The sequence below is a fragment of the Plecotus auritus genome, assembly GCF_963455305.1.
Source record: "Plecotus auritus genome assembly, chromosome: 1".
Taxonomy (NCBI): Eukaryota; Metazoa; Chordata; class Mammalia; order Chiroptera; family Vespertilionidae; genus Plecotus; species Plecotus auritus.
The window spans coordinates 198,788,265-198,805,030 of NC_137770.1; the positions used below are offsets into that span (position 1 = coordinate 198,788,265).

At 33.8% G+C, this 16,766-nt stretch overlaps 1 protein-coding gene across 6 annotated transcripts in view; it reads left to right on the forward strand.

The window, feature by feature from the left end:
• Positions 1–15,870, forward strand: part of G3BP2 (G3BP stress granule assembly factor 2) — a 73,569-nt gene extending 57,699 nt beyond the window's left edge. For 3 of the 6 annotated variants that reach the window (XM_080665099.1, XM_080665098.1, XM_080665100.1), the window contains exons 3-12: positions 1,071–1,152; positions 2,010–2,183; positions 2,720–2,810; positions 3,946–4,048; positions 4,815–4,995; positions 5,974–6,072; positions 10,201–10,303; positions 11,590–11,718; positions 12,554–12,672; positions 12,961–15,870. In XM_080665099.1, the coding sequence (XP_080521225.1) occupies positions 1,071–1,152; positions 2,010–2,183; positions 2,720–2,810; positions 3,946–4,048; positions 4,815–4,995; positions 5,974–6,072; positions 10,201–10,303; positions 11,590–11,718; positions 12,554–12,672; positions 12,961–13,233 (1,354 nt within the window). In that variant the 3' untranslated portion in view covers positions 13,234–15,870. The remainder of the gene's footprint in view (positions 1–1,070; positions 1,153–2,009; positions 2,184–2,719; positions 2,811–3,945; positions 4,049–4,814; positions 4,996–5,973; positions 6,073–10,200; positions 10,304–11,589; positions 11,719–12,553; positions 12,673–12,960) is intronic. The other 3 variants (XM_080665102.1, XM_080665101.1, XM_080665103.1) reach the window with 1 other exon arrangement.
• Positions 15,871–16,766: the final 896 nt, after the last annotated feature.

Here is a 16,766-nt window from a genome sequence, read left to right on the forward strand (position 1 = left end):
TTCCTAGAAGTCAAAATGTTAAAGGTTTTTCTTATGCACATTTAGAGCCAAATTGTCCTCCAATGAAATAATAGCAATTGATGTGCTTGCCAGTTTTACATGGGAGGAAATAGTATAAACTTTAAAATATGGGTAGCAGTTAAAAGTATGGACACTGGAATGAGACAGACTGAGTTTATGTCTTAGCTGCCCCACTTGAAAGGTGTGTGATCTTAGGTAAGTTAATTTAACTTCTTCTGAATCTCAGTTTGCTCATTTAGATAATAGCACTTATTTCATGAAGTTGTTAGGGCTAAATGAATCAGTGTATGTAATGCATTGAGAACATTACTTGGCATAGAGGAAGTCTTAAACATGTTTTATTATGATAGAACTTGAATTCTCTTTATGAAAAGATCAACCTTGCATGTTTGATAACCCTAATCTAGAAAGATATTAATTCTAATTGCTTTAGGTAATGCAAGAGAAGCATCGTGTACTTAAGAGCAATATAAAAATATTAATAAAAAACTGGGTGTTGAAATAATGTTGATTTTTTTATGTAATCTCTGAATTATTTGTTATTTTAAATCTAAACTGATTTAATCTAAGCCTTTCAAGGGTTAGTAATCATTTGGAACTCCAAGTAGAATGTTAAACAGCATTTGATTCCCAAACAAATCTAGTAACTGAGTTTTTTAATCTAAAGGAAAAGAAATGGGTCAACTACTGCAGCATCAGTATGTAGAATGTTTTATGAATATTTCATTTTTCCACTTAACAAAAAACAGATGTAACAGGAATTAGATGAGAATAACTAATTATCTGGGTGCATGGTATATTCAGTGTGCTAGACACGCTAATAATTTTATGACATTATTCATTTAACCCTTACAAAAACCCTATGGAGTAGTCACTGTTCTGATTTATAACCAAGGAAAGTGAACTTAAAAACCCTAAATGTACTTAAACGTAAACAACTAATCAATGAGAGAGCTGGATCTGGAAATTAGGTCTCTCTGATACCAGAACTGTTGCCTCTTAGACTTCTCTTGGCAATTGAATATTAATCATTATCAATGGTTTTACAGGTTTTATGGCAGAAATTCTTCCTATGTTCATGGTGGAGTAGATGCCAGTGGAAAGCCCCAGGAGGCTGTTTATGGCCAAAATGTAAGTATCAATTTCATATACATTTTAGATTTTTCTTGTGTGTTGATAGAGATTTGAAAAATAGCCTTCGTGTGCCCATTACTTTATTTCCTGTTAAATAATTCTTTATTGTTGAAAGTATTACATATGTTCCCCCCATTGCCATTAATTTCTTGAATGTGATCATTAGTTGTAACTAGAATTTATGTTACAATGATTGTGATTGTGCTTTGAGTTCTTAAAAACACCCATTTTGTATGAAAGCACAGTATTACATGGGGGTGGATACAAAGGAGAAGATGGGATGTTTTTCTCTCCTTGATGTAATTTATACATGAAACAGTTGAAACAGTGTATTAAGTTGATACAAATGTGGGCTGAATCTTACTTTAATAGGGATGTACAGAAGTATGTATGCTCCTTATGATTTTGTAGAGAATAGGATGTGGGATTTCAGCTAGACTCTGAATTATAGATTTGGCCTTGCCAAACGAGGAAATTGAAAGTAGAAGAAAAGGCCTCAGCAAGCATGCAGTAAAGTAAAATTAGCTATGAGGTCAAGGGGTAGTCAACACATTTTGTGTGAGTAAATACCCAATACAGAATAGTGGCAGGAAGCTTTATAAAGCCCATACTTCTGCATAATAAGAGACGCCATTGTGATTTCTTGTGTAGAGAGTTGATATGTTGAAAATGGTGGCTTAGGAATACCAGTCTGGCAGTAACACATAGTATGATGAAATGGATTCAAGTGAGGCAGAAGGATTAAGTAAATAATCTACAAATTGTAAGGAAGAAATCAGTGAAGTTTTATTGTAGTATTATATAGGTAATGCAGTATCACAAGAGTTTGTATTTTTTCCCTTCTCCTAATAAAGGATATACACCACAAAGTATTATCTCTGAACTTCAGTGAATGTCATACTAAAATTCGTCATGTGGATGCTCACGCAACCTTGAGTGATGGAGTAGTTGTCCAGGTCATGGGTTTGCTGTCTAACAGTGGACAGCCAGAGAGGAAGTTTATGCAAACCTTTGTTCTAGCTCCTGAAGTAAGTTTTCATTTACATAATTTTATTTGGCTCTTAGTTGCTTGACGTGTCCAAAGAGTTTCTTCTTACCAGTTTACATACATATACATGTAGCTTTTTTGAGAAATTTGTAGTGAACATGTTGATATAATTTACTTGTGCTTTGTGTGCGTGTGTGTTTGCACTCTTTGACTAGAGGTAAAAGACAGATACTGATACTAATGGGTAAATAGATGATTAAAATTACAGAACTAATACAAAAATTATGTATTATAGGTTACATATTAAACAGAATGGAAAAGTTCCATTTGTTAATTGTTCAGATTCTTTTACATTGAGTAGACATTTCTCGAGTTCCAATATTCTTTGATTGATCTTCTTTAGTTTACTTTATTAACATGATATAGTATGTTCAACTTTGGGAAATTATATTTAGTCTACATTATTTCTATAGTATTGAAATAGAAATTGAATGTGTTGTGTAATTTGTTCTTTTTGTGTTATGCCACCTTTATGGGTACTTATGGCATATTTAGATGTTGTTGTTCTTTTTACAGGGATCTGTTCCAAATAAATTTTACGTTCACAATGATATGTTTCGTTATGAGGATGAAGTATTTGGTGATTCTGAACCAGAACTTGATGAAGGTGAGGTTACTTTCAAGGTAGAAAGGTTCTTTCATCACTCTTTAAGGAAAAGTATGAAACTTACAGAAGCTTTTGTATATTATAACTGAGTCAAAACCCCTTTCTCCTTTTGGTATTTGTTGTAAACAATATAGGTGTTCATTATATGAAATTATAAAGAAGTCAGACATAGAGAGTGAAAAAAATTCTCAATCTCATCCTTTATAGATAACTAAGAGTTTGGTGCAAATTAACAGAATTTTGTTGAATCCTATGCTTGGCCTAAAGCTTGGTTTTAGTCCTGGCCGGTGTGGCTCAGTGTTGAGCATCGACCTGTGAACCAGGAGGTAACAGTTCAGTTCCTGGTTAAAGCATATGCCCAGGTTGTGGGCTCAATCCCCAGTGTGGGGTGTGCAGGAGGTAGCTGATCAATGATTCTCATCATTGATGTTTCTCTCTCTCTCTCTCCATCTCCCTTCCTCAATGAAATCAATAAAAATATTTTTAAAAAATAATAAAGCTTGCTTTTAGTTTTTCACTTAATATCTTTGTTGACTGGTAATTTTTTAGTTATACCATAATTATTTAATTGATCTTCCGTTGATATACATCATTTTTTTAAAATTATTATTTGCTCTGTTGAATAGATGTGACAAAGGAAACTGAGTTATGGCTTTATAATTTATTTCCTACCCTTTCCTTACTAATAGATTTTTTTTTAAAATATATTTTATTGATTTTTTACAGAGAGGAAGGGAGAGGGAGAGAGAGTTAGAAACATCGATGAGAGAGAAACATAAATCAATCAGGTGCCTCCTGCACACCCCCTACTGGTGAAGTGCCCGCAACCAAGGTACATGTCCTTGACCGGAATCTAACCTGGGACCCTTCAGTCCGCAGGCCAAAGCTCTATCCACTGAGCCAAACCAGCTAGGACAACTAATAGATTTTTTTAAAAAATACCATTAAATACCAAACTTTATCTTGTTTGCTCTTCATTTTTTTAGAGACTAGGGAATATCACGAATGCTTTTGTAAGAAATATGGCAATTTTTTGCTATTTACTATCATATCACTACCTTAATCATTAAAAATATGTATATCACATTGTGTGTTGAACCTCTTAAAAAATATTTGGTATATTATGTGTTGTCAGAATCGGAAGATGAAGTAGAAGAGGAACAAGAAGAAAGGCAACCATCTCCAGAACCTGTACAAGAAAATGCTAACAGTGGATACTATGAAGCTCACCCTGTGACGTAAGAATAGTGCTTGCCAAGTTAAATTTGTTCTATATAATAATGTCAGGTGGTTTTTGTTCCTAGAATTGTTGGAAGTAAGTTTTTGATAAAGGTACCTATTAGGACAGTATTTGAGTACTTTGCAAGAAATTTGGAAATAATTGTTTTAATTAATTAAAAAATTGAACATGGTTTGGACCAAAACCATGATCACTTACTGATAATGCAGATCACTTAGGACAATACAGAGTGAACATTTATTTATTTATTTTTATTTTTTTAGGTTATTTTATTATTTGTTTGTTTTTCAACATCATTTTTTTTTTTTTAATCCTCACCCAAGGGTATTTTTCCATTAATTTTTAGAGAGAGTGGAAGAGAGAAGGAAAGACAGAGAGAAATATCGATGTGAGAGAAACATCGATTGGTTGCCTCCTGCACTCGCTCTGGAGCCTGCAACCGAGGTACATGCCCTTGACCGGAATTGAACCTAGGGCCCTTCAGTCCGCAGGCTGACACTCTATCCATTGAGCCAAACTGGCTAGGGCATGAGCCTTTTATTTTTATAAGTAGGGGGTTTATTTCTAGTTGATACTAAAGTAAACATTTTTAGTAATCCAGTTTTAAAACAGTGGGATTGAGAAATGTTGCTTGAGAGTATTCCCTTCTGCCTTTTAGTTCTTACTGGACTTTTTCCCATTAGATTAGAGAGATACTGAATTTTATCTTATTTGAATTGATCATTTTATTCATACTGAAAAGGAAATAAAATATTTTATTGTAGTAATGGCATAGAGGAGCCTTTGGAAGAATCCTCTCATGAACCTGAACCTGAGCCAGAATCTGAAACAAAGACTGAAGAGCTGAAGCCGCCAGTGGAAGAGAAGAACTTGGAAGAATTAGAGGAGAAGTCTACTTCTCCTCCTCCTGCTGAACCTGTGTCTCTGCCACAAGAACCACCGAAGGTTAGATCAAAGGAACTCTTTAATCTATAACATCACACTTTTATATTTGGTACCATTAATGAAGCATGACCTTTGTTCTATTACGTTCATCTGTTTCATATAGTAAACTATACTTTTTTGTGCTTATGAAAGAAGCTGTGGGTTTTTTGGTAATCCTGAGAAAATCTCATTGTTTTTTCCACCTCAAAAAATACCCCTCAGAGTGAAGTTGAAGATTAATCTTTGTCTCTATGCAATGTTTAGTACCTTACATGAAATTATTTGGGTCCATGCATAAAACTGAGAGTTGCTCTTCCATTCTGTACTAATAAATCCTCTACACACTGGATGCAAGGAGTCTTACAATTTCCCAACTTAAATAAGTTGGCCTATTAAAAGAAGAGATACCTCTTACTTCTGGCTTAATCGGAACAGTTTCCTTACTACACCAATTAAACTATCTTGGAAAGATGAGTGACACCCATAATGTATCGTTTAAGCCTATCTATACATCTTTTATCTTTCTGTAAAAGTAGAAGGTTAAAGTATATTTGGGTAGTCAGAGGAGATTCCTTGTTCAATTTGTGAATGTTTGTTAAAGTTTCCAGCTAGTACTTTCTTCTTTCCTATCCTTCCCCTCTTAACACCACCACACACCCCATTTTCTCTAAAAGGGGAAAGAAATTGGTTCTATTAGGCTCTTATTTTTCTAGCATGTGTTAGTGGTTTTGTGCCACTTGCTCATCTACTTAGGGCATATAGGAACTTGCTTGTGGATTTATTTAGTAGTTCAGAAAAAAACATCAAATAATCTTGTATAATGAGATTATGAAAGCTGGCACATAGACTGGCATGTGTGTGTGTGCCTTTCTTTTAGGAGTCCTCCAATATAGAACAGTAGTTTAGAAGTGAAAAGAAAATATATATTTGGAAGTTTCCCTATAGGAATGTTGGTGGTTTTCCATGATTAGTAGTCTAGGTTTGTTGCATTTCCTGCAGGCTTTCTCCTGGGCTTCAGTGACCAGTAAAAACCTGCCTCCTAGTGGTACTGTTTCTTCCTCTGGAATTCCACCCCATGTTAAAGCACCAGTCTCACAGGTAACCAATCTGTGAACACATTGGATTGTATCCTTGTTACATTGCCAATTGCTTATCTTTTTAATACTTTTTAAAATGAGTCAATCAGAAATTATGGATTAGATATACCAAAAAAAATTGTATTAAATGTCAGTGCACCCACTTTAAATGCCAAATCTCCATTCATCATCTGCATAGGTGGTATTTGGGGTTTGGGTGTGTGAAATGCAGATTAAGTTGGTTTTACATATATATATTATATTGTCATTTAAAAGGCTTCTATAAAATAACCAAAATAGTTCTTTTTTAAAAAGTTTTAAATTTTACTTAGCAAACATATTTTAAGAAATTTGGAAAGGCACAAAGTAGTATGGCATTAGAAAGAATCACTGTTTTAAAAAAATAAAATACTTTTAAAAATTATACTGCCTAAGCTCTTTGTAAGTGGTTCACACCATTTAATCGAAGCCTGTACCAACTTACGACTGTAGTGTTCACCTTAACCAATCATTCCAGTATTCTGCTTTTTGTTTGTGGTCATCATACCCATTTCAGAGCTTTCAAAACATTGAAAATAGGTGTATTTTAGAATTAACTAAACTTAAATTAAATTTATAAGCACAGTTTAAAAGAATGTCTTATTCTTTTACCTACATTTTGACTTAAACTTCATTCCGCTAGAAAATTTAATTAAAATTGTTAGTGCACATAAATTTGTTGGTATACACCTGTTTGTATACACTTCTTAATATGCTCTAAATAGTGAAACTTTGTGGTTTCAAAAAGCTAGTAATAATGAGCCAGTCTTTCTGGTGTTGGTACACATAATCAGGTACAATACATGGCCTCATGATAACCTTTTTTTCCGCTCAGTTAGATATTCAGGAAGTGTTGAGTAGTTACCTCAGATCACAAATCAGGATTCTCTCTTAAAGAAAATTAATTTACCAAGTATTGATTGTACTTTTCAACCTATCTGAAGACCTGATAAGTGATTTCTGGATATGCTTTTAAATGCTTGATTTATCATATTTGCATTTGGAATCCTTTGGATTGCTACTTCATTTCAGAGAGTTGGCTACATTTAAAAAAAAATTACTGCTAATTAAAAGTTAAAATAGCTAATCCTCATTATACCAGGCATTGTCAAAACATTTTATATTCATTCTCATCTAATTTTCATAACCACTTCGTGAGGTTAGTTACTATTATTATTCCTGTTTCCCACTTAATTAAATTGAGTAGTACTTGAGACAGGTATATAAATAGTAGGGCTAGGCTTTGAATTCATGCAGTTGGACGCCATGAGCACCAGAGTCCATCTGTGATTTATGCAAACCTATATAGATTTCTTTAGACCTTTGGCGGGAATGTGTATTTACATTTAAGAAGAAGAGTACTAACTATATTTAAGGCATGTCTAAATTGCATTTCATTATATCCTAGCCTCTTGCCTAGGAAAAACAATTATCTTAAAATTTTTGAAGTTAGTTTTTGAATTGTAGGAGACTAGATTGTATTTCCCAACCTACACCCTTATTAAAACAAAATGTTTATAACTTAAACTTTAAAATTTCTGATCTCCTTAGGCTGTATTTAGAATGAATTCATGATTTTTCCCCTTGATTTAATAAACCTTTCAATTTTATTGTTACTTTGGTGTAATATTTATTTCCTTAGTTTTAGCATAGGTAATTAATAAAATAATTAAATGTAGTTCTTAGGGTATTATTAGTAGGTGTTAATTTCTTGGTGAAAAGATTTTGTCTGGAAATTGATTATTTTATCTAAATAGCTTATGTTACATTGAAGGATGTGTTTATTAGTTGCAGTTTTTATTTGCTGTTATTGACTTGATTTGATGGTTTCATTTTTATCTCACATTTCGTTTGACTTTCATTTGTGGGATTTGTCATGTGAGCACAATTTCTTGTTACATGGAAATAATTTTAAGGCCCTAAAATAAAATAGTATGTGGCATATTAGCCATTTTATCTAGTTGAGTAAGTAGTTTTAATCATAAACTTGAGCCTACAGTTTTAAAACTACACAGCTGGCTTAGTTAAAATATTAATCTGTTATTGAAAAGAATTTTGTTAGATTTTTTAATCTCATTCTTCTTGCATTGGTATGATCAGATATATATATATTAAAAGGTTACTAAATTGATTTATTTGTAAGATGTTGAAAATTATTTAAAGTAATTGTTACTTTGAAGTCCTTAAAGGATAATGAAGAACTTTTCTGTTTTGCTACTTGTGGTTTTGTTTTGGTAATCTGTTTTGAAAAACAATTTGAATCAGTCAGGTTGCCTCAAATTCTTTGATAACATTTGGATTGAATGAGTCTTAGGTTTTTCTGATATTCTTAAATTAAAATGTGCATTTGCTATTTTTATGAATTTGTAAAACACACTAGCTTCATCAAAATTTTGTTAGAGTACATCTATTCTTTAATTCTGTTTTATAATCTAATATTCAAGTTAAGTTGCACTTTAGGCCCCCTTAAGTTGAAATTTCTAGATAACTGCCTTTTTTAGGCATCACATCATGGGTCAAAATATCTTATAGTGTTCAATTCCAACTATAAATAGTATTGGTCTCAGGGCTGTACCTTGGGTCAGGCATAGGACATTCTTCTACATGTTTGGGTTAGAGAACTAACTAAATGTGATTTAACTTTAAGTGAATCAATAGTTACTAAACATCTATGTCTAACAGCACTGTTTTGGTTCTTTGGGTGGTGTAGAAATAAAGATACGGTCCTTGTAGGAATAAATACATATAAATAACTGAATAAATCTGGAGAGAGTTAAAAATTTTTTAACTAGCAAAATTCTAGAACATGGGAAACAATTCATCTTGTTGGAGGAAATGAGAATCTACATGGAAGAAAAAGAATTTGGGAAGAGTCAGGCAAATCTGTTAAAAACTGTTAGGAATTACAGTGGTTACAGTGGGTGAAGGCATTTACAATAAATTGTCATTGGTGAAGGAAGCATAACTTTTTGTATCAAAATATGTCCTTGTAAAAAAAATGTCCTTGCAAATTATAATACTTCAGATATATAAATGATGAGTTTGAGCCACTGCTGGGACTGAGGTCCTTAGAGATGATCAACCATAAAGACAGCCCTGAAATTACTAGCTTCCTGACTTGACAACATGTTCTTCATATACTGCTGAGTGTTTTCAGCATCCTTTGAAGGTCCAAATATTTTATCTCTTCCTTGGACTATAAATATTTGGGCAGTAGATAACCTGAAGAAGTGTGGAATACTGAACATGCCATTATACTAAAAGAAAATGTAATAGATGTGGATGTTATTGTTTTTAAAATAGTTTACTTGTATGTGTTTAATTCAGCAGTTAGCAGAAACTTTTGGAAGGCATCTTAAATGTCCCATTACCCTCCCTCCCCCCAATTATTCCTCAAGAAACAGTTAAGGAAAATTGTTGGGGTCAGTCCTTAAATAAATGCACACCTTTCTCATAAGGAAGAACAATAGGAAGTTAAGACTTTTTTGACTATTTGAGATACTATATACATGTTTCTATCTTGTTTTATTATGTGCATTTTGACTTAAAAGTAGTATTTTTAGATACTAGAATAAGCTAAGTTATATGTTTTGAACTATCAAAATATTGATTTTCAAGGTTTATTTATAGGGTGAGGTTTAGAGGATATTGCTGAGCACTTACATTTGAAGGGCAGCAAGCTAGATAATTAGAAAGTATGTGTCAGATATTTTTGTCTTCCTGAAATAAAGATGGCTCTTTCTTTTGTATGTGTGTTTACATGGAGTGGCTGGTTCATCTTGCATTTTTGTGATTTTTATGCTTTCCCAGTGTGGATGTAACTTTTAAAATGTGGTTGTAAAAAATAGCTCATTGTGAGTTAAATGGCCTTGAGTGGGAAAACAAAGCCTACCCTACAGTCCTAGATTGGTACAGAATATCTTTATAAAATTATTTTTCATATATATTAGACACTATGTAAAAACATTCTAAACTTAAGATTACCATTATGCGTGTTAGTGACTTTTGGTAGTTGCTTTAGTTGGTTTTTCTAATATGGAATGTGTTTCTTTTCTTTATAATGTGTTTTTTCCCTTGCATTTTATAATGTGTTTTTTCCCTTGTATTTTAGCCAAGAGTTGAAGCTAAACCAGAAGTTCAGTCTCAGCCACCTCGTGTGCGTGAACAACGACCTAGAGAACGACCTGGTTTTCCTCCTAGAGGACCAAGACCAGGTGAGTCAGTCCCTCCTCTGTAACTGTTAGAATTTAGTGTTTATTACTTGAAAAGTTGGAAAATACTGAACTTGAAAACTCTGTATTGTTGTTTTTTTTTACAGAAACAAGATCTATATTGTTTCAATACAGATAGTGTTTTATACCCAAATTCTTTTATTTTCTTTGATTTTCAAAATGCTTAAAGGTTTAAATAACCTGCTAAAATTCAGTCTGGTGCAAAACAACTAACTTATAGGGGAGGATTAGTTGTCATGCCATAGAGACATGTATTTTGAAGACAGTTACTAATAATTTTGAGCCAAGTATTATTTGGTTATTGTCACTGGTTCTAAGAATTCAAAACCGAGCTGCCAATAACCTACTTTCTTACTTAGCACTCTTATCTCTTCACAGATAAACAAATAAGCACACCCTGATTCTTCTTATTTTGATTGTCTTAGGTTTTAAGTAAGTTGCCATGATTTTTGACTTGTTTCCATTTTTAGCTAATACATGTAGCACCTCTATTTGAATAAAATAAGTATATTTAGATTGCTTTTGGGAGGAGGTGGGAGATAGTATACATCAAATTTAGAATGTGTAATTTTTTCACAAAAGTAAAATATAAGTGATGTGTTATGAAACCAGAAGTCATGGAAGCTAGGGTTTGTCCTAGCTTTGCCACTGACTGAGTTGATACCCCTTAAATTATGAGATTCTCTTATGCCATTCAGTTATTATACAAATTTTTCTTGTGCAATGCCTTTCTTATATGCCTGTGTTTTTTGTGTTACTGGGAGGATCAAATATGATTTATACATATGTGTATAAAAATGTATATGAACACCCTAACATACATAATATATACAGGAAGTATTACTATTAAATTTACTGATTTGGCTGTAATTTCATACTACCAAAGATTAAGTAATTTGTGTATTTCAAAATACTAAACACATTTAGTACAAATATACCTCACTATATAAAATCTATTTGATTCCTGGATAATGGCAAGAGTTTGATTAAGGAGGGAAACTTGAACTACTAACATTTGTCTTTCATTTAATCAGATGAGTAGATCTAGAAGGAACTTGTGAAATCTAGTCAGTACCCTCACTTTACACTTCAATATCACATTTCCTAATTAACCTACTAATAATAGGCACTTCATCTCTGTTCAAGGAATTCACTATCTTATTAAACTAAACCAGGACTATTGATATTAAGTGATTTTTATATTCATTGCTTTGAACTAGTTTTTATAAGATGTTGTGAACTTTATATCTGCTCTATTCTTTTCTCAGGCAGAGGAGATATAGAACAGAATGAATCTGACAACCGTAGAATAATTCGCTATCCAGACAGTCATCAACTTTTTGTTGGTAACTTGCCACATGATATTGATGAAAATGAACTGAAAGAGTTCTTCATGAGTAAGTGGTTTATTTTGCTTTATCTTAAAATTAAGCAGGAGAAAAACAGAGCTTTTCCCACAGTAATTAGAATACCTCCAGTTACCAGCCACTTATCAGAAGAGAGTAGATGGCTATATCAGTTTCTCAGTGATTGTACTTAGTGTTGACTGGTTTGGTTCTCTATAGGTGAGAAGAAGGAGCAGGACGAATCGGTGTTAAATTTGGAGGTGGGATGAATTTAGCAAATACAAATCAGAAAATATCATTGTCTTTCTAAAATCATGTAGATACCTTTCCTTTTGAAATGTCTAATAAAGATGCTAAAGGGTTACAAAACAAACAGTCCAGCTAGTTGTTGGCGTCTTAGATGAATGACCTATATGAGTGAATATGTACCTTAGTTGTTGTTAGATGTAGCCACTTGCAACTTTTATTTTGAGATGGATCAAGGAGATTAAGGTTATTCATCTTGAACAATTGAGGCCACAAAGTATTCTGTTAAAATATTTAACCCTTGGTGCCCTAGCCAGTTTGGCTCAGTGGATAGAGCATCGGCCTATGGACCGAAGGGTCCCAGGTTCAATTCTGGTCAAGGGCACGTACCTCCGTTGGAGGCTCCTCCCTAGCCCAGGCCCTGGTCAGGGCATATGCAGGAGGCAACCAATTGATGTGTTTCTCGCACATCAGTATTTTTCTCTGTCTTTCTCTCTCTCTTCCCCTCTCTCTAAAAATCAATGGAAAAATATCCTCGGGTGAGGATTAAAAATAATAATAAATAAAATAAAAATAGAGCTATTAATGTGAACTTATCATTAAAAAAAAATAACCCTTGGTGCAATGTATATTTTCACAGGTTTTGGGAATGTTGTGGAACTTCGCATCAATACCAAGGGTGTTGGCGGAAAGCTTCCAAATTTTGGTTTTGTGGTTTTTGATGACTCTGAACCAGTTCAGAGAATCTTAATTGCAAAAGTAAGTGACTTAAAGGGCAAAATTCAAGACTTTATTATTCCTGTTGTATATAATATTAATCTGGTGCATTTTTAAACCATAGAGAATCTTTTTTTAATGTTAAAACTAAAAATTGTTCACTATGAAGTAAATGGTTTATGCAAAGAATAGAGAATTGTTCGTTTTAAAGTCTGAGATGTGGGTCATTTTAAATTTGTTTCTTAGGGTTTTCTTATTTACATATACAAGGAAATACTTTACTATTACTGTCTAACCTGCCCATGTAAATCTTTTTGTCCCCTTTTAAAGCCAATAATGTTTCGAGGGGAAGTGCGTTTAAATGTGGAAGAGAAAAAAACGAGAGCTGCAAGAGAGCGAGAAACCAGAGGTGGTGGTGATGATCGCAGGGATATTAGGCGCAATGATCGAGGTCCTGGTGGTCCACGTGGAATAGTGAGTGGTGGAATGATGCGTGACCGGGATGGAAGAGGACCTCCTCCAAGAGGTGGCATGGCACAGAAACTTGGCTCTGGAAGAGGAACCGGGCAGATGGAAGGCCGCTTCACAGGACAGCGTCGCTGAAGCCCCACTGTTGGCAAAGTCTTGGCAGTGGTACATTATTCATCGTGTTTGCATTCTTGTTAATTTTTTTTTGGCTTTGGAATGTGACACAGCCTTTTTGATCATTTCTTTGATGTGAAAAGCATCTTTTGGTTATGAGTTAAATTGAGGTGGACATTATTTCCCCAATTTCACAACAGGATTCACATTGTTAATTTATAAATCTAGACTTGGAGAATTGAGGACTGAGGAATGACCATATCTTAAACTATCTACAACAAAATGAACTTTTTAAGAGGACATGCCCAACTGAATTCAGGTCCTTTGAGTAAAAAAAAAAAAAAAAAAAAAAAATCCTCTGCTGCACATTTTGTTTTAAGTGTTACTGTTTCTGCCTACTAATCTTGGAAACACAAATAGTGCAATTGGAGAATCTTGCCTTTTTTCTTGGCTCCCCCAAAATACAAACCAACAGAAACTTTTTATGCACTCATCAAAATGCACTAATGGGTACTCTGAACTCATTAACATTGACATCTGCAACAGGAGGCAACAGGGGAGAAAAATCTTTCATCCTTTTTTCCAGTAGAGAATAGTTTGTGAAATGATGAGGGCATTTTATCTGCTTGCTGTGACCAGCGTGTGTACACATAAACCTTAACAAGACTACAAGTATATTCCAGAAGAAAATCATTTAGTTTGAACTAAATAACAAAAATCAGAACTTCAAATGCTATGGTCTTGAATACTAGACCAGATTTAGTAGCTTCATATCTAAGATTTTTCTACCTGCCCCTCTTCAGTACAGGGATGGCTGGCTGCTCAACACACTCCTCCTCCCCTTTTTCCTTTCTTTAAGCTGTGTACAGTGAAAATTGTCTTTACTGTATTTTTGTTCTCTGGTAATGTAATAAGCATGATGGTGCCTTCTATTAATACATCATTCCAGTCTTGCTGGTAATTTTGTACAGTATAGTGTATGAATTGCTGTGCTGCAAAGCCAAACAGCTGCAAAATGTTGAAAAATCATTGAAGTGTATAAAAATTGCAGTATCTTTAAAATTAGTAAAATTGACTAGCATATTATTTACCTTGTTCTTTAGTTAACAACTTTGTGTTCTCTGTGGGAGGGAGTCTTGTGTGTTTGGGAGGGAGTGGGAAGGAGGAAGTTGGTTATTTGAGTAAGTCTCTTGTTGACTTTTCTCTTAGCATGAATGCGAATGATGAAGCAGATCACTTGAGAGGTGCTTGGAAAAGTCAATCACCTTGATGTACATTTTTAGTGACATTTTAAAAGCAGTCAGATTCCATAAATGGCAAGTAAACCTGAAGTGAGGATACTGCAATTTTCAGAGAAAAGAACAGCAGCTCTTAAGTGTTTGCATTTTCTATTTTGGGGGCAGGGAACTGTCATTCATTTTGCACAATTCTTGAACTGATGTCAGCACCCAAGTGGCTCTGAATTTAAGTCTGGGATGACATCTTTTATTTTTACATGAATCTCTAAACAATTCTGTGAGCAAAGTTTGTAGCTGCTGGATTATTGTCTGTCTTTTTAGCAAGTTCCAGTAAACCGCAAGTATGGCAAAGGATGTTCAATTTTATGCTTGAAGCATTTGGTACACCAATTTCTGATGTTTCAAGCTAGGAGTGGGGTAAATAAGTGTGACCACTTAAAGCTGCTTGTTAGCATGGAAGACTTCTCCATTCTATCTTGGTAAAAACAAAAATGCACTTGACATAGTAGCAAACGGATTTTGAATTATGAAAACTATTTGCTATTTAGTAAATTAGCAAATGATGCACATATTTTGTTTTTCATGTACTGGGCAATATAAGTAAAATTAAATCTGTCCCTTTTTTTCCTTTGAATGAGGTCTTCCATGTTTGAGGAAAAGTCTTGCACTATTGCATATGTTTTGGGGACACAGATATCTTAAAGTTGCCATTTTGGGGGGCTTAAGGATTTTTCTTTTTCCTGCTTAAAACACTTTTTACACTTTCTGATGTATAGTACTTGAAGTTCTTACCAGAAAATTTAAGTTTTGAAGCCTTTATTCAAACTACTTTTAAATGAGTGGTTTATTGTCAGTGTTTTTCTATACCATATTTTTCCTTTACTCTTCTTTCTTCCCATTTTATATATGTGAAATTTCTAATCCAGGATATTGCCCTGCCACTCATGAAAACTGTTCTGGCACCAAAAGTAATCGCAAATGTTAAGTGTAATAGAAAATTAGAGCAAAGAGCCATTCAGCTTCAGTCTTTACATACCATGAATAAATCATTAAAACATCACATGGAGAAGTTTACATGGTGATTGTTCACCTGCAGTACTGTGGACTTTTAACATTTTGTCCCCTTTTCAGTGAACCATAGTAAAAATATTCATCTACCATAACTGTTATTTGCTGAAATTTTTTTTTTGGATGGTAATATTCTATTCTTAAGACACTATTGCAACCAAATTGGCTTTACCATCTCGGCTTTAGTAGGTATAGAAGACAATGGATTACCATCTTTATTGCTGTAATGTGTTAAGCATTATATGCTAGTAGAATCTAGTTTAATTGTTTCAGGTGGAAAGTATTCTTTCGGTTTCCATTTGAATGTGTTTGGACTAAACAAACAATAAACTACTGATGTCTGCAGCGTTTATCTATGTCCCTAATTTAATGAATAGGTTTGTGTTCCAAAATGTTTTCTCCCAATTGCATTTCACACATCCTAAGTAAAAATGAGTTGTTCCAAAACCAACTGCTTACTATTTGTGAGAATGGATCTATAAGAATTAAAGCACTTTTATATTTTTCCTTAATAATTGTTAAAGAGATCTATCCCAGTTCAGCTGATTTACAAGTTAAAGAATTTTAGAGTAATAAGTAATAAGGGAGGTGAGAATGATCTAAATCAGACTACTAAATTTTTTTTTTTTTTAATCTTGGTTTTCCAAAGGATTGCTACCTCACATCTCGGACAGGAGAAAAGGGATGGGAATATTGAGGCTATCTAAAGCTGTGGACATGACCCAATTCAGAAATTGAAACAAATTTGTCAAACTCTAAAAGAATATTAAAGGAGGAATAATCATTTAATCATATTTATGAGTCCTAAAGCTTACATAATTTTGGAATTTGAGACTTTTTCTTCATTAAAATGGATGGTATAATTGAATTCTTCCTGATATATTCAATGAAGATTCCTTAAATTAGACTTCGCAAGTTTGTACTGGAGAGAAACCAAAATAACCATTATTTAAAATACTCTTAAGGAAGTCGGACAAAATTTTTATAAATGTATATTAAACTCACTTTCCATGTTAATTATAATGTAACTAGAGGCCCCTCGCTCTGGCCTGTGCCCTCTCGCAATCCAGGGGATGTTGGAGGCCCGGTGCACGGGTTCGGCCCGATCCCCACAGGTCAGGCAGAGTGACCACACCAGTGCACAAATCTGTGCACTGGGCCTCGGTATGCATGTAAGATCTTTGGTTAATCTCTTCCCACTCTCCTCTTCACCCTTCCCTTCTGAGATTCATCAGTCTGTTCCATGTT